Here is a 26,443-nt window from a genome sequence, read left to right as displayed (position 1 = left end):
AAGCTACTTCCTTGTAAACAAAAGATGTAGTTTCAGATGTTTGGCTCTGAACTACTCCACAACCGCAGTGAGCAACAGAACTGATTTCAATGCTGATTTAAACAAAAACCTCATTTAGATGTTTTACGTAAAAGTTCAAAAATTTCTGTTAAACGGATCAGGTTTCAACTTCCAGGCTTATTTTTACATCAATTTGCCTTCATAAAGTGCTACAGATAAAATAAGTTTTGTTGAACTCTTCACTAATAATGCAATGAAGCAACGAAATGGAAAAAAAATGCAATATACTTTTTATTTTTATGTCTGAAGCCTGTTTGATTCGCTGCCGTATTTGGTAGCCACCACCAGGGGGAGCTACCCACTTCTCATTTTCCCGAGATAAATGGCAGAATATTTGAGTGAACTGACCTTTAGCTACCATGTAGCCAACATGTCGTATGTATACCACTATTGCCTGTTGATGCAAATCCAACACAATCATAATTCTTCCTAAATTTCACACTAAAACAGAAAGCGGTTAAGTTACAAGGGATAAAAGATCTTTAATTTTTTACCTAAAAAAGTTAAAATATACTTCCTTCAAAAGAGACGAAGTGGAATCTAACGTTTTGGGTCTACATGGCCAACTGTTTGTTTTCTCATAGTGTGCTGAAGTAAGCTCCAGTCTGGAGTTTATAAATGTACTAATGTGATGTGTAAATAATTCTTCTTCTGTTGGTCAAACAAAGTAAATGTTCTGGTTTCATTTATTTTTGAACGACTTGCGGACAACGCAGCAACCAGATACCTTTGATTTTCTGCCGATATAAAATGTGGAAAGTTTCTGGTTTTTCTGGCCCAAAAGTCGAAGCAGAGCCGAGATAAACTGCAGCAAGCTGTGCTGGCCCGGTTCTGTTTTCCTGCGAGGCCGTTGGAGAGTCGGAGCGTAAACAGAACCAGTCCGTCAAATCCAGGGATTATCAGCTCCAAGACTACATCTATCCGAGTCCTGAACTTCACAGATCAGACTGCAGATATTGATCCTCGGGAGCCGTTTGGGAATCAGACTGCAGACAAACGCTTCTCTTTTACTTCAAAAACAACATTTTATGTTTTACAAAAAACAAACAGTGGCGAAATAAATCTGATTTTTTTCCCCTGAATGTGACGGTGTGAACCCGTCTGTTTAACTCACATCCCCTCACAGATCTGTGCTTGTAATCTAATTAAAACAATGATGAGATGTCACAGAGAAACCTTTGGAGTGACAAGAAGGTTTTTTTTTCTCTTGCTGCATGGAGCATGATGCACAGTGCTGCCCCTCCCCAACATATTGCTGCAAACTCTTAGTCAGCAATCAAAGGAAGAAAGGTAAAAACATGATTTTAATTACGAAAACAAAGACATATAAAATGTGAAAAGCTGCTGTTTCAGTTCAATATGATGAAATGCCTTCTGGATGCCTCTACGACTGAGAGGAGACCTTAAAGATGGTGCAGGAATGAGGAGCAAGAGATTCATTCTGGCCTCGGAAAGTACTGCAGAGCAGAGAAGTGCTGATGGAGAGACGAATATCAGTTTTCTTTCTTTTCTTTTTTCTTTTAACACTTTATTTTCTTTTTTTTTTTATTAATGCGAAACGGAAGCAAAGGCCGTGGTGTTAGACTGATGAGAGGTTTGTTGGAACACAGAGTGGCTTAGGATTTAAGTAAATGGATGGATGGATGGATGGATGGATGGATGGATGGATGGATGGATGGATGGATGGATGGATGGATGGATGGATGGATGGATGGATGGATGGATGGATGGATGGATGGATGGATGGATGGATGGATGGATGGATGGATGGATGGATGGATGGATGTTGCAGACTACCTGCTCGACTAGTCGCTACCTTTTTCCTTCAAGTTAAAAAAACTGTGAGAATTTCAAACCGTCTTCAGGACTGTTCACATCTGCCGAAATGAAGTCAAGTTGTTCTGCAAGAACCAAAAGTAAAATATCACTCTAAACCTTTCACTGAGTTGATAACAACTTCTGAAAGATTTCTTTTGTCCGTCGTGAACAGCAGCACAGCTGAGGATGGAGGGTGGGGGGAGAAGGGAGGGAGTTGGCTGCATCCACAGGCCGGATGTCAGAATAAAAGTCCCTCAGATGGGATCTGGAGGGCTGTGGGGTCCCATCACTGGAAAAATGTGACCCGCTGCAGCCCTCTGCAACACCCACACAAACACATGCGCACATAAACACCTCCGTCTCCCGCTTCCTCCTGTCCCCCAGGAATGCGAGCACACACACACACACACACACTGGCTCAGGCCGCAGACCCCTCCTTCTGCCTCCGCTCCAAACCTTCACACGGCCCCACTCGCCCCATCTCTCACATCCAACATGTGTTTTCAGTCTCTGCAGCGACACTCTGTCACAAACATACACAACACTGCGTTTAAAAAAAAAGAAAACAAAAAAAAAACTCGACGCGGCGCTCGGTTTGCTTCCTTCTTCTCTGAAAAGATTCAGTTTTGTGAACTGCAAATAATCTCTTCTCCAAACAGTCACAATAAATCAAGAAATATGCCATTACAGAAAGAAATTTGCAACCTTTCAACACATGCATTGAACTTGGATGCAACATTTTCAACTTTGCAATGAATACATTTGTTTTCAATAAATCTTCTAATTGAATTCTGCTGAAAATGTGCAGTTCTGTGAGAACTTACCTTCTACCAAAAATGATAAATACTCCCAAATTCATCATTTCAGCCTTCTTCTTGGTTTGCCTCAACCACACACACACATGCACAACAACGCACACACACACGGTGAGGTGATGAGTGGAGGGCAGCAGGAGGATGGAGAGAAAAGTTTCATCATTCTGCTGAGAGAGGAGGAGGAAGAAGCTCTGCAGCTGACCACAGACTGTCCCCAAGTCTGCCGGGATGGAGGGATGAAGAGGAGAAAAAGCTAACAGAGGAAGGGAGAAAGGAAGAGGGAGGAGCGCAGAGGCTCCCAGTGCACAGCCTGGAGCGGACCTCTGGTCATCTGGAGAGGGAGAGGAGAGACACCGAGGCCTCCCAAAAATGTGAGAAAACATACAAATGGGAAGAAGAGGAGGAGGAAAGAGTGGACGAGGAGGAGGGGTTCACATACTGCACATGTGACATCACTGGATGTCTTTGTGTCTGTCCTGAAAACTCCTGCAGGACAGTCACCCCAATATGTACAAAGAAAAACATGAGCGCTGTCAGCCAAAGTCTGACTTTGGTGTTGAACATTTAGTCCAAGATGTGATTAAAAACAGTCAGAGTGGCTTTTCCTGTTTATCTCCACGGCTTCATGCGTTTCACTGTGACGTTTTTACAGTGTTTTGTGTTAAAACCTCATAATGTCACCGAAAAAAACTTGGGCTGCTTACAATCGTAAAATCTCACTGGGAAACTTGATATTCAAGTTTCCGTTTCAAGAGTCAGAACAGAATCTACAGTTATATAAATATCACTAATGTTAAGCGTTTCACTACGCATCAAGATCATTCTTCAATAAGAGAGAGCAATTAAACAACTTCAGGGATTCTTAAACACAGGAGTTTTATCCATTAATGTTCTAAAACACACATTTTGAAAAATAAAAATAGTCCACTCGCTAATATTTGGGTTAATGCCCCTCAGAAAGCGACACGTCAATTTAAAAAATGTCAACAAACTTTGGACATTTTTCTGGCTCAGTATTAAACTACTTTTCCTGGCAGCGTTGGTGGAGTTCACTTAAATCGGTTGGTACCAGCAGATTTCAGAAAGTCAAATTTAAGACTCCAAGATCTTTTTGGAGCCACCCTGAATGAAATTTAAGACAGAAAAAACACCCTGTAAAGGGTTTTAAGGATAGACCATGACTTCTCAGTTACGTTCCTCTCATTTTTACGCCAATGGCCGACATTTATCAGATGAAGTCAGCATTTGCTGAACTTTCGCAATGAGACAAATTATTGTAATTATTAAAAATGTACATAAAAATAAATATTGTGGAACTCATGAGATTTTCACTTTTCAGATGAGCTTTGTTTTGTCTCACTGAACTCCAACAGCCATTGGCAGATGCTCCATCACAGGGCGAGTCCTCGTCTGGTGTTTTTCAGCAACACAGAAAGCCTTTTCTATCAACGCCCTTGAAGTCTTTTTTTCCCCCCATCTCTTTGAAATTTTCTCTTTCTCCTCCGTTAGAGGCAATTGGGGCCCTGAGGCCGGATGCACTGTGAGCTCATGAGAAAACCCTTCCTCACACTCAGACCTCCTCTGTTCCCACAATCCCCTCACACACCCTGAACACACCATTATCACACAATAATCACACCTTGAACACACCATGAACACACCCTGAACACACCTTGATCACACCCTGAACACACCCTGAACACACCATAATCACACCTTGAACACACCCTGAACACACCCTGAACACACCATAATCACACCTTGAACACACCCTGAACACACCTTGAATACACCCTGAACACACCTTGAACACACCCTGTGCACACCATGATCACACCTTGAACACACCCTGAACACACCTTGAACACACCCTGAACACACTATGATCACACCTTGAACACACCCTGAACACACCCTAAACACACCTTGAACACACCCTGAACACACCCTGAACACACCTTGAACACACCCTGAACACACCCTGAACACACCTTGAACACACCCTGAACACACCTTGAACACACCCTGAACACACCTTGAACACACCCTGAACACACCTGAACACACCTTGAACACACCCTGAACACACCTTGAACACACCCTGAACACACCTTGACACACCCTGAACACACCTTGAACACACCCTGAACACACCCTGAACACACCTTGAACACACTCTGAACACACCTTGAACACACCTGAACACACCCTGAACACACCTTGAACACACCCTGAACACACCCTGAACACACCTTGATCACACCCTGAACACACCCTGAACACACCATAATCACACCTTGAACACACCCTGAACACACCTTGAACACACCCTGTGCACACCATGATCACACCTTGAACACACTCTGAACACACCTTGAACACACCTTGAACACACCCTGAACACACCCTGAACACACCTTGAACACACCCTGAACACACCTTGAACACACCCTGAACACACCTTGAACACACCCTGAACACACCCTGAACACACCTTGATCACACCCTGAACACACCTGAACACACCTTGAACACACCCTGAACACACCTTGAACACACCCTGAACACACCTTGAACACACCCTGAACACACCTTGAACACACCCTGAACACACCTTGAACACACCCTGAACACACCTGAACACACCTTGATCACACCCTGAACACACCCTGAACACACCTTGAACACACCCTGTGCACACCATGATCACACCTTGAACACACTCTGAACACACCTTGAACACACCCTGAACACACCTTGAACACACTCTGAACACACCTTGAACACACCCTGAACACACCTTGAACACACCCTGAACACACCTTGAACACACCCTGAACACACCCTGAACACACCTTGAACACACTCTGAACACACCTTGAACACACCCTGAACACACCTTGAACACACTCTGAACACACCTTGAACACACCCTGAACACACCCTGAACACACCTTGAACACACTCTGAACACACCTTGAACACACCCTGAACACACCCTGAACACACCTTGAACACACCCTGAACACACCTTGAACACACCCTGAACACACCCTGAACACACCTTGAACACACCCTGAACACACCTTGAACACACCCTGAACACACCTTGAACACACCCTGAACACACCCTGAACACACTCTGAACACACCTTGAACACCCTGAACACACCTGAACACACCCTGAACACACCCTGAACACACCCTGAACACACCTTGAACACACCCTGAACCACCTTGAACACACCCTGAACACACCCTGAACACACCTTGAACACACCCTGAACACACCTTGAACACACCCTGAACACACCTTGAACACACCCTGAACACACCCTGAACACACCTTGAACACACTCTGAACACACCTTGAACACACCCTGAACACACCCTGAACACACCTTGAACACACCCTGAACACACCTTGAACACACTCTGAACACACCTTGAACACACCCTGAACACACCTTGAACACACCCTGAACACACCCTGAACACACCTTGAACACACCTTGATCACACCCTGAACACACCCTGAACACACCCTGAACACACCTTGAACACACTCTGATCACACCCTGAACACACCCTGAACACACCTTGAACACACCCTGATCACACCTTGAACACACCCTGATCACACCTTGAACACACCCTGAACATACTTTGTGTAACAGAGTATAAAAAGGAAACAGTGGAGAGGATTCACAAGATGACCCTTTTGAAATCACTCTGAACCAGCAGAGAGTTGTAGATCCTCCACCACTTTATTCAGGTCTTCAGATTATTGAAAATAAATAATCTGGTGTTAATTTAGATCCAAACCAAAGCAGCAGCACAGAGAATCTTCACATTCAGTCAGACAAATACTATGAAAAATTAAACAAAGAGAAGAAAACAGCAGAAAATGTGAAGATATACAGAGAGGCTAAAGCTCCTGAGTATTGAACCAATCCCTCATCTCTCCAAGAATTTGAGCAAAAATTGTTTATCTTTATCTGCTGTGTTCAACACAGTTCAACCAAATAAACACTGTTTAAGCCGACGATAATTATGTTAATTTCTTGCATTATTTTGTAAAACAAAGTGTGGCAAATCTCAGCAGAGAGGCTTGTTGTGGAGGAACTCTCAGAAGTTCTAATGAGCTGCAATAAACATGCAGGGAAACTTGTTCTTCTGTAGATTGTTTTCTCAAAAATACATTTTCATTCTTGTTCTCGTGCTGAGATCTTCAGATGTTCTGTTTGGACCCAACAAGAGCCTAAAAGCAACAGATGTTCCTTAGGGTACACAAGCAGACATGGCACCGAGCCTCTGGAAGCTGGTCCCACTGTGTGTGGGCATAAACCATGCATGAATGTTTATGTCTAGGATTTGAGAAAATATGTTTATCAAAAATCAGTTTAAACTTGTAGGTGAACTTCACAGCAAGCAAAAAGTAAATTAATTAATTTAAAAAAAAAAACAAAAAAACATTTTTCTTCTTCTGCCCTATTTCACTTCGCGCTGTGACCCAGTTCGTTTCTCTGTTGCGTCCACAAGGCGGTCATGCAGCGCTGCGGGGCTCGAGCCGCTCCACAAACACAAACTCATCCCGCTTTGTTTGCTGCTCTTCCTGCTTCCCATCTGCATAAACAACACCGGATGGCTTTGATCCAGAGGATGAAGAGATGCAGCGAATGCCTCTGTCCACTCAGTGAGCAACTCCGAATGTCTCCACATTAAATTTCATTTTACATCACCATTTGTGTGCTTTTAAAATTGTTGTTTTGTTGTTGTTTTTTTAAACACAAGCCTTCATTTAATATTATGTGTGTTGTGTTCCAATTCATTCAAACACGTCTGAAAGTAGATTTGCTCGTCTTTTTTCTGTCTTTATGTGTCAGTTTTCATTCAAAGCTCATCATTCCTCCCACCTTGAAGCCCATCTTGCCCTTCTTGCAGCAGAGGCAGGCCAGCATGAGGAAGACGAAGGTGAAGAGACCCGAGAAGGAGATGGCCACCACTGCCAGAGAGGACGACCAAGAGAGCTCGCTCAGTGGAGCGCCATCTGCAGGACACAGAAAGCAAAGCACAATGTCAGCTGCTAAATGATAATGTACAAGGTGTGTGTTGGAGAATGTTGTAATTTATGTAAGCAGCAAAGCATAAAAACTGCTGAGGGTTTTCTGTTGCCTTTTGACGAATGTTCTGCTGTAGACGTTTGATTTAAAACCTAAAATCATGCTTGTGTTGGGAATGAAACACAGTCCTGCAGATTTTCCTCACAGAACAATAAAGTCGAATAAAAGCCCGGCCCCATAACGCAGGGGGCACATTTTCTGCTCCATCTCGCTTTTTCATTAAAGTTTTATTTAGTGGGCCCAGAAGTGGTTTACTTATAAATACATTTCTCGAAATTTCATCCGTTTCCCCCCACAAATAAGACTGAATACATTAGGAATTGATGAGGTTGTGAATAAAGTTCACGGATATTTTCGTGTGACTGCGACACTGCAGTGACCCAGAAACACACTTACACTGTGAGACGTCGGCCTGAGAACACCCAGACCTTTACTTGAATTAAAACTTTGAGAGTATTATCTGCCAGGCTTCTCCACAAGAATCCAACAGACCTGACAGAACAGCGCTGGATCGTCTCAAGGATGCCAATATATTTGTACTGAAACAAGACCAAAAATACTTGGTAAAATTTTGTGCTTTTGCAGAGAAGTTACAGAAAAGTGCTGATGTTACAGAAACTGAAGTGAAATTAAATATACAGAATATTGCTAGCTAATTTTCTGGCTGCATGCAAGATACTTGAAGGTATCAGGAGACATAATATTGAGAGAACAAAAATATGATTTTAGCTATATCTTCAAAAACTGAGTAAATGTTGACTATAGTAATTTAGCCACAGCTTGACCAGTATTATGTGATTAAGGATTTATGGAACCAAAACATGCACTAAAAAAGTTTTTTGTTTTGGGGGGCTTTTTGCATCTTTATGCTTTTACTTTAAAAAACAATCTCTGATCAATGTATAGTAACCCAATATGTTGTATTTTAAATTACAGGTGAAAAAATCTGCCTGTGGCATTCAGTAAGTCTTCTGGGCAGCACGTGTCGCTGAAGGAAAACAGAGAAGTTAAATACGAAGTGAGATGCAGAGCTAAACAACATAAAGGTTTAATGCATTTAAAGAATCATATTTGCTCTCCCCGTCGAGCCGTTTCCCCGTTTCCATCCCACCGAGTCCCTTTGACCACAGCCACGAAGCAGGAAGCAGGAAGCAGGAAGCAGGAAGCAGGAAGCAGGAAGCAGGAAGCTCACCTCACGGCTACCGACATGCAAATGGTTACCATGGAAACAGAAAGCCAAGCAGGATTGCTTTTAGCTGTAAATCTCTCACATCGATTCTGCCAACAGCCCTGCCACCCAGCTGCACACACACACACACACACCCACACACACACACACACACACACACACACACACACACACCCATTCACCCCCACACACACACACACACACCCACACACACACACACACACACACCCACACCCACACACACACACACACACACACACACACACCCCCACACACCCACACCCACACACACACACACACACACACACACACACACACACACACACCCCCACACACCCACACCCACACACACACACACACACACACACACACACACACACACACACACACACACACACACACACACACACACACACACACACACACACACACACACACACACACACACTTGGTGCTGCTGATCCTCTACATTCTGGTGCAACTTGCTCTCATGACTCTCCGGCATTCAAGCTCTTAGTTTAATTGGAAAGAGAGTAAACACTGTTGTCTAAAGAGGCTGCTTGGCACAAGGCACAAGGAAGAGCAAATAATAATAATAATAATAATAATAATAATAACAATAATGACAAAAACATGCTCGTTTTAACTGACACTAATGGTCAGAACTGGGGATTTTGAGATTTCATTTCACCTAGTGCTACATTTCGATTTGTGTCCTTCTTCTGCGTTCCTAAAAAGTGCAACATGAAGCCGAGTGCAGCTCCACATGAGGAGGGGTGGAACTATCTGGAGCTCTGAAATGCTACATCAGGCCATTCAGATTTAATTACTCATTTGTCAGGGGGATAATTATGGAGAGCCAAGGATATTCTTACTAAGTTGTGGTTTATGTAAAACTCCCACGCTTCCCACCTCACCCAGCAGCAGAAAACACAGCCTAACTGTGCGAGTGCTATTAATATTTAAAGAAGCAGCCGCGGTGCGCGTGCAGGAAAGCTTTTCAATCCTGGCACTACGTGAGATTTTTGAGCAAACACAGAGGGGGCAGAGAAACGTCTAAAGGAAACGCGGCCTCGCAAAACGGTTTCACGTGGCCGACTGCTAATTCAGAGGCCACAACGCTTTCTGGCCTCGAAGCACATTTTGGTGAAGTGTAAGGACAATGAAAATGAAGGCTTTTGGTATTTTTTAGTGATAAATCAAAAGAGTGAAGTCTACGAATAAAATGGAGTGCGAGCAATAGCTTTAGAAGTCCCCTGTTTAGTCGGGAGAGTTGTGTGACTTAATTATGAACACAGCGGAAAGGTCAGGAAGAGGCTGGTGGGAAGATTAATGGAGCTGGAAGAAAACCTGTTACAGTGGCAAAAGACTAAAGACCGGGGCAGAAAGTCACCTCGGCAGAGCCACAAGCCGAAACATCAGTCGTTTAATCGATTGATCAATTATATCGATTAATCCAATGTTGTGTTTTTGAAGATTTAATTTGCAGAAAATCTGGATTTTTTTTTTCTCCCACCAATACCTTTCTTCGGTCCAGAGATCTCTCCCAAGACCTGCCATCTTTTTTTTTCTTTTTTTACAGCTTGTATGAATGAAAAAAAGGTCATTGTTTTTACAGCTATTTTCTGTCATTTGTATTTTTCTTTTGAAGGAAAAACGTGAGGGTGAAAAATACTGATTTGGATTGGAATTTTAGAAAAAAACAAAACAATCAAAGACTTCAATTTTTAACCATATCAGCCAGCTAGGATGAATGCAAGCCACACTTTTCAGATCCTAATTTGTGAAGAAAAAAATTATAAAAGAGAGAAAAATCCGTTCCCTACTAATTGTGCAACTTGGTGTCACATAAAAGCTACCACGTAATTTAGTGAAACTGGAAAAAAAAATTGAAGTGGCATAAAAATTTGACTATAAATACTGTACCTGATATTTTACAACACTTTGCTACCCTTTCATTTGATTATTTCCAAAGGTTTTTGTGGCTTGAGCGGCTTTTATTCAACAGTAGATTGAAATGAGTGGGGGGAGAAGGAGAGAATCAAACTGTTGACAATTGTTTTGGGAACAACCTCCGATGCGTCGACCACTGAGCCATGTGGTTCTCTTCCCCTTTATTTTATCTTATTACTGAGGACAAAAGCACTTCACCACAGAGCAAGATGCTGCACCTGACCTAGATTTCTTTAACAACAAAACAACTAATCTTGATGTAGATATGCAATTTTAAGTCTGTTCCACTAGATTCCACTTAGTCATACACCTGTTCAAATGACATTTTCTATAGTCTGTACGACAAGGACAGTACAGGGTAAAATCCTTTGCTGGGTTAAGATGGCTGCAGCAGTGAAATAGGAAGGACATCAGTTTAAGGCTGATTTATTCAGACGAAGAGGCCAGAGAGGTAAAGCAAACAGATGCAGCAGAAAGCTGACGGCAGCAGTTCTTATTTGAGGAGCGACAAGGAGGAAATGAAAGAAGGTAAAATTAATGTGAGGAACTGAAGCAGCGGCACCTGAACAGCTCTGAGGCCCGACAACCCAAACAGTCATCAATGATCCAATAACCCACCAACAAATATCTCTCCACCGCGCTTTCTCCTGCAGATGTGGAAAATTCACGTGGCCGACTGCTAATTCAGAGGCCACAACGCTTTCTGGCCTCGAGCCATTTTGAGGCTCCCAGGGCAGAAGAGCTGGTGCACACGTTGACGGCTGAAACAATGAAAACTTGGAAAGGCAACAAGGAGACGAAAGAATTCAAGAAAGCCCCAAAGAGCGCAGATCTCTGCAGCCCTCGGAGCCTCCATGCAGGGGAGTCCAAACCAAGGCGATCCGACAGCCTCACATGCTCGAAGAGGGGAAACAGTCGGTGGGGATTTCTGCAGCCTGATGAGAGCTCGGTCCCGTGTTTCTGCCTGGAAACACCATCCAGTGCAACTTTTTATGAGCTAAATTTCTTCTTGTTGGGTAAAAATGGACCCAAAGCTACACAGCAGTCAGCTTTGATTAGGTAATGCTGGTAACCGGAAAACTTCATGCCTCTGTCATCACAGACACCAGAAATGTAAGGATTTAAGCGTAACCTGCAAAGAGCTGCAGCATTCTGATAGTTAACCTTTCATTTCATGTTTTCTCGTCGGAAAAGAAATAAAAATGTCAACCTTTCTGTGAAAATCTCGACGTTTTCAAGAATAATGCACTTTTTTTATGGCAACTTAAGAAGCTCAAATGTTTGGAGTGCTTGACTTTGTTGTAGTGTTCGGTTTTGTATAGTGAAATGTAATCTATTGGATAAACCGCTGGCCCTGTCTGCTGCAGAACAGACTCACTTAAATCCAAACTCTCCCTTTTACAGCATTTCATAACAGCGCAGGAAACTCTTCCTACACATTTCTTTTTATTTCTCAGACTAAAGAAAGTGATGATCAGAAACATTTTAATGGCTTTTCTCAGTAGCAAGTGCTGCCACATAAAAATGGTTTTGTTTTTTGCATGTGCTTTGTAATCTCGTTTCCGCTTTACTAAAGAAACGCAGTTCAATCAGGTAAATAGGTGCAACGTAATCTTGTTGGAAAACATGATGGTGTTTTGGACAAAGATTTCTAGTGAAATCGGCGATGCAACTGGAAGAAAGTGTCCCTTCTGGGTGACAGGATGGAGATTTTATCTACATTTACAATTCACGTACATAAATAAAGGCTCATATCTCCGAGTTAGAATCTCCAGAGGAACATAGACGTCGTTACTGCGGCTCAAGTCGTGAAAACATCAAACATGCACAAACCGAAAAGTCATTTAAAACGTAAAAAGCTTTGGAGGGCTGTTGGTTTTGTTTCAGAAATCTGTAGCTTTGAGTCAAATATGATATGTTTTCCTGTAGCTAATCATATCTGTGGCGTCGACTCTGAAGCGGAGCCGGCGTGTCAGTCCGTCACGTCGCAGGACAAAACGGACAACAGTGCGACTGCTTCATCCACCTGGATCAGTCGAACTCTTCAGACGCAATGTCATCCTTCATGCAGCTGCAGCTCAGCGCAGACAGAAGTGAGAACTTCTGAAGGGCTGGACTGAGTCCAGAGGAAGATTCTGTAAAGCGATCCCAATCAGGGATGCAGGAAACCGAACGATCCAAGAGCCTCGTCTTAAAACGCGGCCCGGACAGGCGAGGCAACGTGATCCGCATCATCAAGCCGCTAAAAGGATCGAAAATATCTTTGTAGTAGAAATTGTTACAGTTACTGAGGCTTAAGGAGAAGGAATGAAAGGATTTCTGTCAGTTTGCACACATGAGGGTGAACAAGACAAAAACCACAAAGAGAATGCAAGAAAAGGATTTCAGACAAGGTGCAGATTTGTCTGATGGCAGCTTTAAAGGTCAGCCTCTTCCTCTTGTCCTTCAAACTGAGCACAACTGAACTGGCTCATGTTGCTTCTCACAGCTGTAAGTCATTGCTTGTTACTTAATGAGCATCCAGAAGTAGGGAACATTTTTACTAAAACCAAACTGTTGAACTCTGGATGATTCACAGACGACGGGTTAGTTTTTATAGTTCTTAGCTAAACGAAGCCATCAGAAATATTACTTTATCGATCAAATCAAAGCAGTTTTGTCCGTATTCTGCCAAATTCCATCAATGTGAAAAGATGCTCAGTGTTATTTAATTTTAAGAAAGAGCAATCTTTAAATTCTGATGAACATTTAAACACCGGAACCGGAAGACACTTGGAAAATCCAAGATAAATAATGAAAACAACAGAAACAACAAATAAAATAAATTATGGAGTTTCTGTAAGCAAAATTGTCTTAAAAAAGAGGTGGAGAGTTGAGCCAGACTGAATACCTACATCTGTCAGTTTCTGGTAAAAAAAAAAAAAAAAGAACGATAGAGGAAAACAATAAATCAATCAAATGAAAATGATCAAACTTCTTTTAATTTAACATGCGATTAACTGATCTATTGTTTAGTGTGACAGGACTACCTGTGGTGTAGCATTTTTCTCTACAGCATTGCTGTTATTACTGTCAAAGACTCAGTGCCTTTTATACCTGGTCCAAAACAAAACAATACATATATTTTCTTAAGCTTTTTCTTCATGTTGACATGCACACATACTTGTGTGTGTGTCAGAAATTCAGCGTCAGAGTGGACACAATCTGCAGGATCAGCAGACAAGCTGTTACTTTGAGCTAATGGAGTAGAAAAAGGCTGTGCAAGTGGGCAGGTTTTACTGCTAAAGCAGTCCAGCTTTATCCATTCACTCTTAAAAAAAGCCCTACTCCTGAATACAAAGTGAAATAAGAAAATAAAAGCCCTGAGGGTTGTAAACAGAAGATAAGGAACGGATACGATCGATACAAGCCCCTCGCTGCCATGTCTGCATGAGCGTATCTGTGCGCCAAAGCGGTGACAGAGATAAAGCTTCAGCTCTCACAGCCAACACAGACGCAGCGTCACAAACGCCGGCAGAGGGCGGATGAATCATTGCTCCCTTCTCCGTACTCTCCCGCCCCGCCGCTGCTGCTGCTACTGCTGCTGCTGCTGACACCACACTTTCTACCAGGGACGGAGGCCGGACATGACAACGAGAGGAGTCACCATTCCCGAAGACATCACACAGATGCAGAATGTGACGGTGACAGGAGGGGAAAACAGACGGGCGGAGGTGGTTAATCCAGCTGGATTGGGGGCAAACAAGTGCGTGAAATGGACAACGCCGACGGTCTGATGGCGGAGTTGGGTCTGAGGTCAAAGTGCAAGGCAATCTGGTCGCTCGCCTGGACGACGGCGACGCTCACATTTCCGCAGATAAACAAACGAGACCGGCAGCAATCCGAATGTAAACACGACCGGATGTTCGTGAGCAGCTGCCGCGGCGACTGACTCAGGGAGAGCCGGTGGGAAAAAAAAAAAAAAGATGTGATGAACACATAAAAATGAGCTGGTTTCTATGGCGACGTCTTCCCTGAGATGCAGTTCAGACTCATTCAAATGTTCGCAGAGGCCGAGACAGGAAGAAAAGGAAAACAACTGAGCTCTGAAAACAGGAAGAAAATCAAATGTTTCCCCCTGAACAGCGTGAAGAAAACAACACAAATATAACAGTTGAAATGTTTTTATGAACACTTCCAGGAGGCATAATTACCACTTTGAAGGGTTTTTTTAATTATTATTTTCAATGCAGAAAATCGGCCTCAGAGTCTCTGGACAATAAGTGAGTCAAAGCCAAAACTGTACGTTTATCTTTCTTCCTTTTTGAGATTTTTAATGGATTTATTTTTTCTGATAAAACTCTTTACTTTCAGATTCTGCACTGCCTTAGTTCTGCTGGTATGTCAGGAACTTGAACGTATCTCTGCCTAAAATTCTTCAAAGTGCATCAGATCTGACCTTTCGCCCCCTGGAAATGCTCTGTTGAAGTAGCTTGGAAAAGAATGAATTGAATTGTTGGCTTAGCCACAATGGTGTCCTGAATCTTCAACATATGAATGCTTTTTTCCCCCCTACTCACAAAATACTAAGATTTACAGTTTCTAAGGGAAAAAGCGGCCATTAATATTATTTTAAGTATTTCCACCTAAAGATGTTTTTTATACAGAGGTCTATTCCCTGTGCTGTCAACAAATGTTAGTACTCCACTGATGCCTTTTTCTGCAGAAACAGTTTCACCTCAGATATGTATGTGTTTGTTGAAGCTGCAAATTCAAAGGGGATAAAAGGACAAGGTTATGTAAAATGGACCTATTTGAACTTTGCGTCATGTTCTAAAGTTATTTCCTCGATGAAAACAAACCTGGAGTGTTGCCTTGATTCTAACATACATGTTTGAGAAGTACTTTAATCACTCAACTCCTTCAGACTAGCAGCAGCAATGAACAAACATCTGGTGGAACTCAGCATAGGCTGAGCTCATTATATGAGCCCTTTGTCAGAGTACAAACGTTTTTAAGGGTTAACAGAGGAGCCATGTTGTGATGACTTAATGGAGGTGGAATTTAACAAAGAACAGGAGATTTTAAAGAGACAGAGGCCCAATTTCAAGGCATTAAATCACAAAGTCAAATTTCTTTAAAGACATATTTGATATTTGTGTAATTTTTTTTATAACAACTCAAGTTACTTCACTGTGCTGTAACGAGGCTGGAAAAATGCATAACAGTGCCCCTTAAATCCAATAAATATTCCATCTATTCAGATTATACAAAATAGATCAAAAGATTAGATAAACAAAATTAACCTTCTCATGTTTATCTAAAAAAAATTATTTTGTCAGTTTTCCATAGATTCCTCACAATCATGTCATTTTACTTTCAGCTCTTCTCTAAACGTCTTCACCTTGCTCTTGCTTTGCGCAGCGAAGCTGCTGCTCTTCAACCGGTATAGTGTGGATGCTGCACTAAATGGTGCTGAGCATCAGTGATTCATATGGGAGTTGGGCCTTCCCTGCTTGCTGCATCAGGCGGCCCACGTACAGGAAACTAAACTACACAGGAAGCCGGGATCCTGAGCGCCCAACATGTTACGGGGCAGGAACGCGGCTCCCTGGAGTCACCGTGTTTTCCACGCTGTTTGACAGCAGAAATGAAAGAGAGGGGGTGGCGGGTTGGAGGGAGGATGCTCTCATCTATCTGCACCAACAAAGGCTTGGCTCTTACTAAAGCCCAACTACCCTCCCAACCCCTTCCTGAGGCTGGGTTTCGACCCCTCCGTCGGCTCACCTGCATCGTCTGGCACAGACTGCACTTTATCTCTGTCCAACTGAGTGCTCCCTCCCTTTCATAGTTCACCTAGTTTGTCTTTCATTCTTTCCCGTCAGGCTGGTAAAGGTTTGAACAAACTCCACATTTAAAGCAGTGGATTGGATGCTCTGTGCTGCATCCAATCGTAACGTTCTGATTGTTAGACTGAGAAGATTAGAGTGTTTTGGTACCGAGGTAATCTGCCTGGATTAAGACACGTTACTAAAGAAATCCAAATCAGCAAAGATCAATAGTGGGGTTCCTCAAGGCTCTACTTTCAGACCATTCTCGTTTATTATCGATATTGTAGCACTACAATATCATTCACAAGACACGTGCTGATGACTTTCGGTTCCATGTTGCCGTGTCACTGCATGACCACTGTCCCTTACAGTCACTGAGTTAAGTGTGTTTTTAATACCAATAAATTAATGGATCAGAATTTCCTCAAAACTTATGCAGACAAAACAAAAGTCACAGTTTTTGGTGTCGAAGTCCAAGATGAGAAGTCAGCATTCAAATAGATGCTTCATAAGATAAAGCGAGGAATCCGAGTCGCCATCTTTTAAAACATTGGAGAAATGAAGTTTTTTCTGTCAAAACCAAAAACTGACTCATGCATCTATCTTCACTAGTGTTTGTAAGACAAACAAACAAACAAAAAAAACAAAAACTGTCTGCTGTAATGAAATCACACATTCAGGTTTTACTCTTTGTAGCATTTCTACCCACATCACTTCATTTCTACGCATCTTCTAGATAGGACAAACTTTGGTCAGCACATCGAGGCTTTGCTCAAAGCTGTTGGCAATCCTCTGTCATTTCTCTCCTTCGATGCCCGACTTGTTGCTCATCACATGAGCTTCAGTTCACTCTTTAATATTCGAACCAAAGCTGTGGAGTGACTGTGTGTGACAACGCAGTGATCTCTGTGTGCGTGTGATCTGTTAAAAGGTCAAAACACAAAGAGAAGCAGCCATGCGATCTGTTCCCTCTGACCTCCCATCAAAGAAAAAACATAAAGAGCACTCCTTTGTTTGTACTCTTCTTTTCTTCCCATCCTAAAATAGCTTTTCTCCTATGATGGGATTTTATGGCCTGCAAGTGGTTTGTTTCTGTGAGATTAGGAGCAGTTAATAATTCAAAGCAAACTACTAAGATTGAAAAAAAGATAGGGTTATTACTTATTGAAGCCAAAATTGCAAAAATCCACTTGAAAAAAGGGGTTTTGGTGGTTCGTTAGTTTTTGAATACAGGTGTGCTCAACACAACGCCGACGTGGAAAGACGTCAGGAACGTACTTGTAGAAGCAACTGGCGCTGCTCATCATCCTCTGCAGGGAACATCAAGTCATTTCAAAGACATCAGAACGACATCGCTCCATCCAGACGATCATTATTCACGGCTTTATTTATTTATCGTTTACGCCTTGTAAGCTTAGTGCAGAATGTCCATGTTTCTCTTGCCCTGGCATGTTCAATCTGCCCCACAAAGCACCTTCAACACAGCGACCAAGACAATAACATCTGTAAAAAACTTTATTTATGCTTTTTAACATTTCACCGTATATTAAAATATTAACCACTTTCACCAGTTATGAATGAAAGAAATGTTGGAACAAAATGAACCGCTTTTCCAACAGCTGCACAAACTGGGTCATGGAAATGACGACGCGACGTGGGAAAGAAGAGAGGTCTGAAGTTCTGCACAGAGTCGACCAGAACACAACTGCTGAGTTCACTGGCTGAAGGACTTTGAATTGTGTTTGGTTTTTCCACAAACAGCCTCACCAGTTTGACCTCATCTCTGTGAAGCATTGTAAAAGTGTGTACATTTTTAAATGTCTATAATTTGTCACGGCTCAGTCTGATATTTTAACTCTAGTGGCTCAGGACTTTACCTGTGAAGAAACTCAAGTTTCAGTGAAGGAAATCTACTATAAACGGCCTAAATCATCTCCAATAACGCAGGTAATTGTCCCTAAAATTCCCAAGAAAATTGGGATGGATCACCTTTTGAATCCCTATTAGTTGTTTCTGCAGCATCATCACATTTGTCACAGCGGGAGGCAGCTCATGCAAACGCTTTTCTATATCTTGTAATATGCAGCGAGCAGCTTCAATGAGCAGAGTAATTGTCAAGATGTCAACTACAGAATATCAGTCAGTGTGTGTGTGTTTGCAGAGAAAGCTTGACATTTATCACGTCCGGGTAGCTGCAGCAGCGACACACACACACGCATACACAAAGCGGGATTGTGGTTCGTGTGTCGCTGCAGCGAAGCGTGAAAACATAACAAGAGCTCGTGTAGGTGCAGCACCATTAAGCGTGCGCGTGAAGATTGCATTAAAGTGGAAGAACAGGGAAAAAGCCTGATGACGCTGCGTAACGCAGACCGGAGGAAAATATGCAAGACGGTGCACCTGAGTAAACCTGGCAGAACGAAGCGGAAAGCCGTCCTGCTGTTTGTGGTTTTATCTGGATGAATCATCTCAGCTGCTGGGCCTTAATGACTTGGAAAACACAAACCATCACAGATCAGACGGTGGAGCTGGTTACGCTCTGCTCTGCTCTGACCCTCCTCTCTATGGCTCCTCTTCTCCCCGTTCTCACCCCCTCAGACTCTGAGTGCGGCTGAATCTTTACAGTCAGCTGGATCAGAATAAATCTCTCCGTTGCTGCCGGCTCTCACCGCACACGCGCAGATACATCACATCTCAGATGTCAAGTGAGAGAGACGTTGCGCAACACTCTTCACGCACTCTTCGTCGTCATTAGCAGGCCTGTAATGTAAAGCATCGTGCAGCACTTCAGATAGTGCGGCTCGGAGGTTTCAGCCATGGTTTAAAACAAAAAGAACGGCTGTTCATTATCAAAGTGAAGGCCCAATAATGAGGACATCCAGCTAGTTAGAAGCCGTACCTCTGCAGCTCATGGTGCAGCACTTTAATATCACAGTTCAAAAGGATTTCATCCCTTAATGAAATTATCTTACAAGTGGTAGGAGTGGGCGATATGTACTTAGAATTTTATCCCCATATTTTGTGGTGCTATTCTGATGACGATAACAATCACAAACTATGTATCGCTTTTTCCTTAGGTAACTGTATGACTGTGACTGCCTGGTGCCACAAACACAAAGGCAGTTCTTGAAAAGCTTTCCCATTTGAAATGTTCCAATTTACTGATACTTATGGATGTTCTAGTAACATAAACAATGGAGAAAATATTTGGCAGATTATTTTTTGTTTTGTTTTTATCATTTAAATTTAGAAATTTTGATTTTCTTATGTTTCTCGAGAATTATAAGTGGGTTCCACAATAACCACGAACAGATTCTAAGATCATTTCTTTCAGAATATGATTAAATTAAACTTTTTAGGTGATTGAATGTTTCTCCACACAGCTTAGACCTCACCAACCCATCATGTTGTATAATTTTTGACTCAGCTGAACCACATATATCTACTTTATAATGTAGAAATGCATAATATCCTGGTTTGCAAACAATCTAATCAGAAGAAATAAAAGCAAAAATGAAACTGTAAAGTAATTCATCATCACAATTTAGATTATATTTTGGAGACTATCTAAGAAGTAGAAGAAACTCAGAGGCATGAATTTATCTGGCAGCAGGGAAAAATGGGTTTATATAAATACAAAGTTGAAAGGAAAAGCTGTTGGTGTTCCTTTAATGCTTGTCAGTCTTTACCATTGAGCTGCATCTCAGTGCGATCTGCTGGATGTTTGGCTCCAGATGAGAGGACTCTTCAGAAAGCAAAAAAAAAAAAAAAAAAACAGCTGAGAGAGAAATCAGCGGCTGCCCTTTGCCATCGCTGCAAGAAGTGGCCGACACTCGTTAGATGTACACACTGAAAACATTCTCGGAGTCTTGTCTGACCCTCAACACGACCTTCTCCACCTTCCACCCTCTGCTAAGTGCTGCAGGTCACCAGACGCCTTCGCTGCAGACGAGAGAAAGCAGTTTCTGCTGCTGAGCCATCCAACTGAACAGAAACAACTCTGTTTCTGTTCAGTGTCTCTTTTTTAACACTGAATTTCTTCTCTCATTTTTTTAAAAAGCGCATTTATTCCAGTTACAGCTGAAACCAGATGCACGCACCATGCAAAATGAAACTTTTTTTTTTCTCATGGTCTGACAATTTTTTGATTTAGGCCAGTGAGGATTTCATGTCATAGATACAAAATCAGTGAAAAGTATTTGTTAGGAAGCATGGAGACGTGGAATACTCCTGAACTTTAATTTATATTCAATACTAAAATAACTGAATGTTGCTCTTATCTACGAAAAAGTTAAGCTGTTTTTGAACTGATCACATTTTTGAACTGATCACATTTTTGTGATCACCTTGTGATAAAGCGGTCTAATTGGGCTTCACATTAGGTTCAACCCAAGGCGATTGAAAACGTGAAGGACAATCAGCGGCCTGACCCGCAGATGATGCTGAAAACCCGTCTGCAAAAAGGCCCTTGATGAAAAGGAAAACCCAATTAGCTTCCACCTCGCTGCCGGTCGTTGCGATCATTATCACAGACATTAGAAGCACGTCGTCCTGCTCCTGGACGTCGCGCGTCAAAGCGGCTCTTAACGAACCGAGCGTCTTCTCTCCAAACAGAGAGACGGAGCGCGCGGAGCGGCTCTTCGCGGCAGCTCGCGCCCTCCTTCCGGACCGTTAATGAGGGACGCTGGCCACGCTTCTGATGCACTCCACACCTTGATTACGCGCGATCACAGGGCGCGGCGGACGCCATCTGAAGTGGCGCCCCCCCACCCACCTCCACCCACCCGCTTCCATCCCCGGTTGCCATGGCGACTCTTTTTAGTATATGAGACTGTCTGATTTCAGTGTGCGGCTACGTGTGAGGTGGCTTTATGCCTGAGGACATTGTGTCTGAAGAGCTTTCAGCTAAAAAAAAAAAAAAAAAAAAAAAAAAAGAGAGAGAAAGTACATGATTTTAGTTTTCGGAACAGGGATGGAAACATGATGGCTTTCTGCAGCTGGGATGCGGTGACACGATCATGAACAGGGAAATGGGTGCATGCTGTGCCTAATGGATGAGGTAAATGTCTCCTCCATGCAGCACAACGTCTACCGAAAATAGCTTCCTTTTATGTTCACATGAAGACTTCACGGCTCTCTCTTACATAACCAGAGCCTGAACTGGGACAGCCTTCACTGCTGGGTGTCATTTCTGCAGATACCAGTGGCTGTGGGATGGGAGGAGGTCTCTGTGTTTTAATCAGGGCATGAATAGTTTAAGGCAAAAGCTTGATTGAGGAAAGTCATTTGTTTTATCCAAAAGTAAATAAGCATGATTTTTTTTTTGGTTTTGTTTTATTTAATTTTGTCCCATTAAGATTTTAGATCACATTTCACAAGAGAGACCCGTTTTGATAAAAAATGAATAAATGAATTACATACAGGTTTGCTTAGGAAAAAAGCTTGCAGAGAAAAAAAAACATATTTAAAGACAGATTTTGTTTCAAGTTTTGAACTGCAGCTCAGCGCTGCATGCAAAAAGGGAAAGGTTTCCATTCATTTTTGATTGTCTTGATTCTGTTTTTGCACATTTTTGTATGGATCTGATTGATTGCTTTACTTGTGATTATTTTGCCCGCCTGGCTGCACCTCCTGCTCCCTTTATCACTTCTTCCTGCAATTGTTTGTGACTTTGAAAGCTACTTCTGGGGTTGCTTTTTCTTTTTCTTCTGTTTTTCTTTCCAATATATTTTCTCGATATTTAGTTTATGTATTTTTCCCACCACAGCCATCAAAGCTTTCTCTGTTGCATCTCTTTCTAGTGTTTTATATCTGTTTTGTCACATTGTTTTTTTTCCTCCTGCACATTTTAGGTTTTCTATTTCTTAGATGTAATTTCATGTCTCTTTGGAAGAAGAGTTCTCAAAACTCTGAGTGTTACTTTTTCTATCTATATTTATTCTGAAAATGAAAGCCGGGCTCTCCTCGACTGTAACATTTTTCAACATGTAGTCCTCTTGATAACACTTATTTTCTCTCTTGCACGAGGTTGGGTTAATTTCTCTCCCCCATTTTCAGTCATTTTGTGCTCATTTAAGTTTAAATCTTGCGTGAAAATCGACTTCGGTTTACATGGTGCGAAAAACCTTATGGTTCATTTATTCCCTCTAATTTTGTCCTTGCCTTTAATTGCAAGTTTGTGAAGACAAGTTTTAATGTAGTACGGGAGCTTCAATCCGATGCAATATTAAAAAGGAATAATGGTGTTTGAAGGGTGTGTCAAGAAAACAGTGGGCTCTTCGCTGAATGCCTGTTTTGAGAAAGCATCTAGAATTGAAATGAAACCCTATGGGTTCAGAATGAGATGTCAATATGATTTATGTATTTAGAATATGCGTCACGTAAATAAAACTAAGATGTGTGTCGACGTGTCTGACTCGACTCTCTGGTTGACCCAACCAGCGTTCTGATTATTGCATGAGTTCAGATGATCAAGAGCAAGAAAGGGCGATCTTCTGAGGCCAGAAACTGGAGCAAACATTCCCAGACAACGTGGAAACACACACACACACACACACACACACACACACACACACACACACACACACACACACACACACACACACACACACACACACACACACACACACACACACACCAACGACCCAGATGACCACTTTTAGAGCAATTCATTCTTGCTCACACAACACCCAAGCCCGGTGTCGGCAGCGCAGCAACAGTTATGGGGTTTATAGAGAATGCAGAAGGGAAAAAAACCCCAACAAAACAGCTTCATCATCACCCGTCACTCATGGCAACATGCAGCAGCAGCAGCTGCTGGTGCAGCGGCTTCACGTGCAGCATCCGCACCTCACGTGAGGACCACAACGGAGCGCTTTAAAAAGAAATCCGTTATCCTCTCGCTCAGGCCTTGATTGCTAAAAGTGGTCTTTAATGGTGTGAGAAGCGTTGCCATGGGGACGGGCCGATGGAGGACAGGGACGTGTTATTTTCCACCGATGCGCGCGTCGGTTTTGTGAGGGTGTGTGGGCGGTCAGCGGGGTCAGCCGCCAAGCAGAGCGAACATGCGACAGCGTGGAAATCTTCAGGTGCAGTAAAGCGGTACGAGTCCGTTTTGTTCCGTGGGTTTTACAAAAAGGAGTCAAAAATGTTTTTAACCTCTCTGATGATTACTTGAAGGGGGGCGACGTCAGATTTTTTTTTTTTTTTTGGAGATTTTGTAGACAAACCCTAACATTTTACTTCAAAACATCTATAACTATTTGGTTACTCAGCATCTTATCCCAGCCTAAAATCTCAGTGTTGGTTAAAATAGACATAATTCGGTTTTATGACATTATATAGAGGTGGTTTTACAATAACTGCCTCAATACAAAGACCGGAGCTATAAAAGGTTTGGATAACAGCCTTCGGTATTTTAAACAAAATCAGCTGCAGCTTTTTCAGAAATTACATTGATGACCTTCAGCACTAAAACACGCCGGAGATGTTTTACTCTCTCACTTTCAGGGACTACAAAAAGAGATCACTCTTCATAATCTCTTTGCTGTGGATTTTAAATAATACAATCACTCTTCGAAGTGGGAAAGACAAAAAAATTATGCTATTTTAACAGCACAGAGGTGTTTTGATCTCCAGAAGTTGAATGAATCCTGCATGGATGTTTATATCTGAAAGAGACTAAAAATTGAGGGGCGTTTTGACAAAGAAAACTTCATTTCAAAGCAGACGCCTCCAAAGTAATTGACTTCTTTCCAGAGATTGTTTGTCCTTGTTTCATCTGGTATCGTGTTGTCCAGCTCCGGTCCTCAAGGGTCAGTTTTACAGCAGTTTATACTCCAACACAGCTGACTCAAATGCTCAAACTACGTCCTCAGCATGTCGGCGTTCAGCAGAGGTTCTGCTGATGTGTCATCATTCTGTTCAGGTGTTGAACCAGGGAGAGAACTAGAACTTACAGGACGCTGACTTTAGACGCTACTGATTTGAACAATCCTTATAAATGACTGACTAATCAAATAAAAGACAATGAGGCAGAGAATCACCATCCTAACTGAACTGGGGCAGTTTTCTCTCATTATTAAAATGATATTTTATGAGACTATGACAGCCAGGATTGAAATGATGCTTTCTGTTAACTTGAAGAGTCACAGTAGCAAATGTTTTGGTGCAGAAGGATACCTGCAGATGCTTTAGCCTTTTGTTTTTACCTCTCAGCCAATAAAATGCGTCTTTTGTGCTGTGAGGAAACGGAGGAGGACAGCAGGTGATGTGCTGAGCTCATCTTTTTCCACTTCGTATGAAACTATTAATTATTTTTATTTGATACTAAAATGTTTAAAGGTACACGTAAAGTTGACTTTTTTGAGCTTTACACCATGCTACGTTATTCCCTCATCAAAGACAGACCTGCAGTGTTGCTTTAATTTTTTTATGCATGTTTGAGAAATCCTTCACTCTCACTTCTGGCAGCATCTCACTCTCCCCACAACTCTTCATTCAGCTCCTCAAGACTAGTGGTAGCAGCAGTTAGCAAGCACCTGGTGGGACTACACATCTGTTTATCTCATAGGGAATCGCTGGTAAAAATATAAGAGGAATGACCTGCTTAAGGCGAACTCTCTGAAAGAGCAGGAGCTTCTTAAAGAGACAGAGGCCCAATTTCAAGTCATCAAATTGTGGAGTCAAATTTCTTTGAAGTTACGTTTGATATATACACTGTTTTTTATAGTAACTGAAGGCAACAGTCACCTGATTGTGCCATAAAATGCTACTGGTAAATACATAAAACCACCTCTTTAATTTTTCGTAATGTGGGCATGTTAATAAAACTAAAGAGAGTTTGGTTCTGAGCAAATGGCCTCATGTGTGCAATGTTCTGGATGCTGCCCTAGTACAGTAAATTGCTGCACAAGTTATGCACATCTTCAAGAGCTATGGTGAACCACAAGTAATTAGCCGGACATCTACTTTACATTTCAGCGTAGATGAGGATTGTTTTACCAGAAGAGCAAATACTCAGAAGAAGCTCAAGTTTAATGAAAACAGTTTCACTTTGCGACCCGTTTTCCTGAGACGATTTGCTCTGTTCTTCATTCTTGCGTTGTTATGCTGCTGCACCCTGAAACCTGATGAATCCCTCAAAGTCAGACCCTCTCTAGTCTGATGTAATCTGGTCGCACTGAGACAGCTTCTGGATGACTCATGTAGACATGGAAGGCAGGCAACAAGAAAAGGATAAAAAAAAAAAAACAACCACACACGCACACACACCATAGCGATAGAATAAGTTCAGGATGTGTAGGATTACAGAGGATCCACATCCCTATGAATCGACTGGATCTGCAGACGTTCTGCCATCCACCCGTTGGAGCTGAACTCTCCTCGTCCAGTGATCGGTAGACTAAGCAGAGCGAAGATGGTAAGTGGACGCCTCGTAAAGCGCATTTTACTTCCTAGCAGATCAATTTGTCATTAATGCTTCAGCCGAGAGGCCAAACAGGACCCAGGAAATTAGGTTCCTTCTGCAGTACTCCCACAATTACAGATACAGTCAAAGCAATCAAAGAAACCAAAGCCTGATGAATGTTATTAGGAGGAAAATTGTGTTTTTTTTAAGGATCTCTGCTTTGTTTTATAAAGAAATGGCTATGGATGAAGGAAACCACAAAGAGC

At 42.3% G+C, this 26,443-nt stretch overlaps 1 protein-coding gene across 2 annotated transcripts in view; it reads right to left on the bottom strand.

The window, feature by feature from the left end:
- The window catches only part of aatkb (apoptosis-associated tyrosine kinase b), a 54,803-nt gene that overhangs the window by 18,170 nt on the left and 10,190 nt on the right, over positions 1–26,443 (bottom strand). The window contains exon 2 of one of the 2 annotated variants that reach the window (XM_055042529.1): positions 7,610–7,743. In XM_055042529.1, coding sequence (XP_054898504.1) covers positions 7,610–7,743 — 134 coding nt within the window. Of the gene's footprint in view, positions 1–2,702; positions 3,033–7,609; positions 7,744–26,443 lie in introns of those variants that run through there. The other variant, XM_055042530.1, reaches the window with a different exon arrangement.

The sequence above is a fragment of the Poeciliopsis prolifica genome, unplaced genomic scaffold, assembly GCF_027474105.1.
Source record: "Poeciliopsis prolifica strain line A6 unplaced genomic scaffold, Auburn_PproV2 SCAFFOLD018, whole genome shotgun sequence".
NCBI lineage: Eukaryota > Metazoa > Chordata > Actinopteri > Cyprinodontiformes > Poeciliidae > Poeciliopsis > Poeciliopsis prolifica.
Note: the sequence above shows the minus strand (reverse complement) of the source record. Positions and strands in the feature narration are given on the sequence as shown.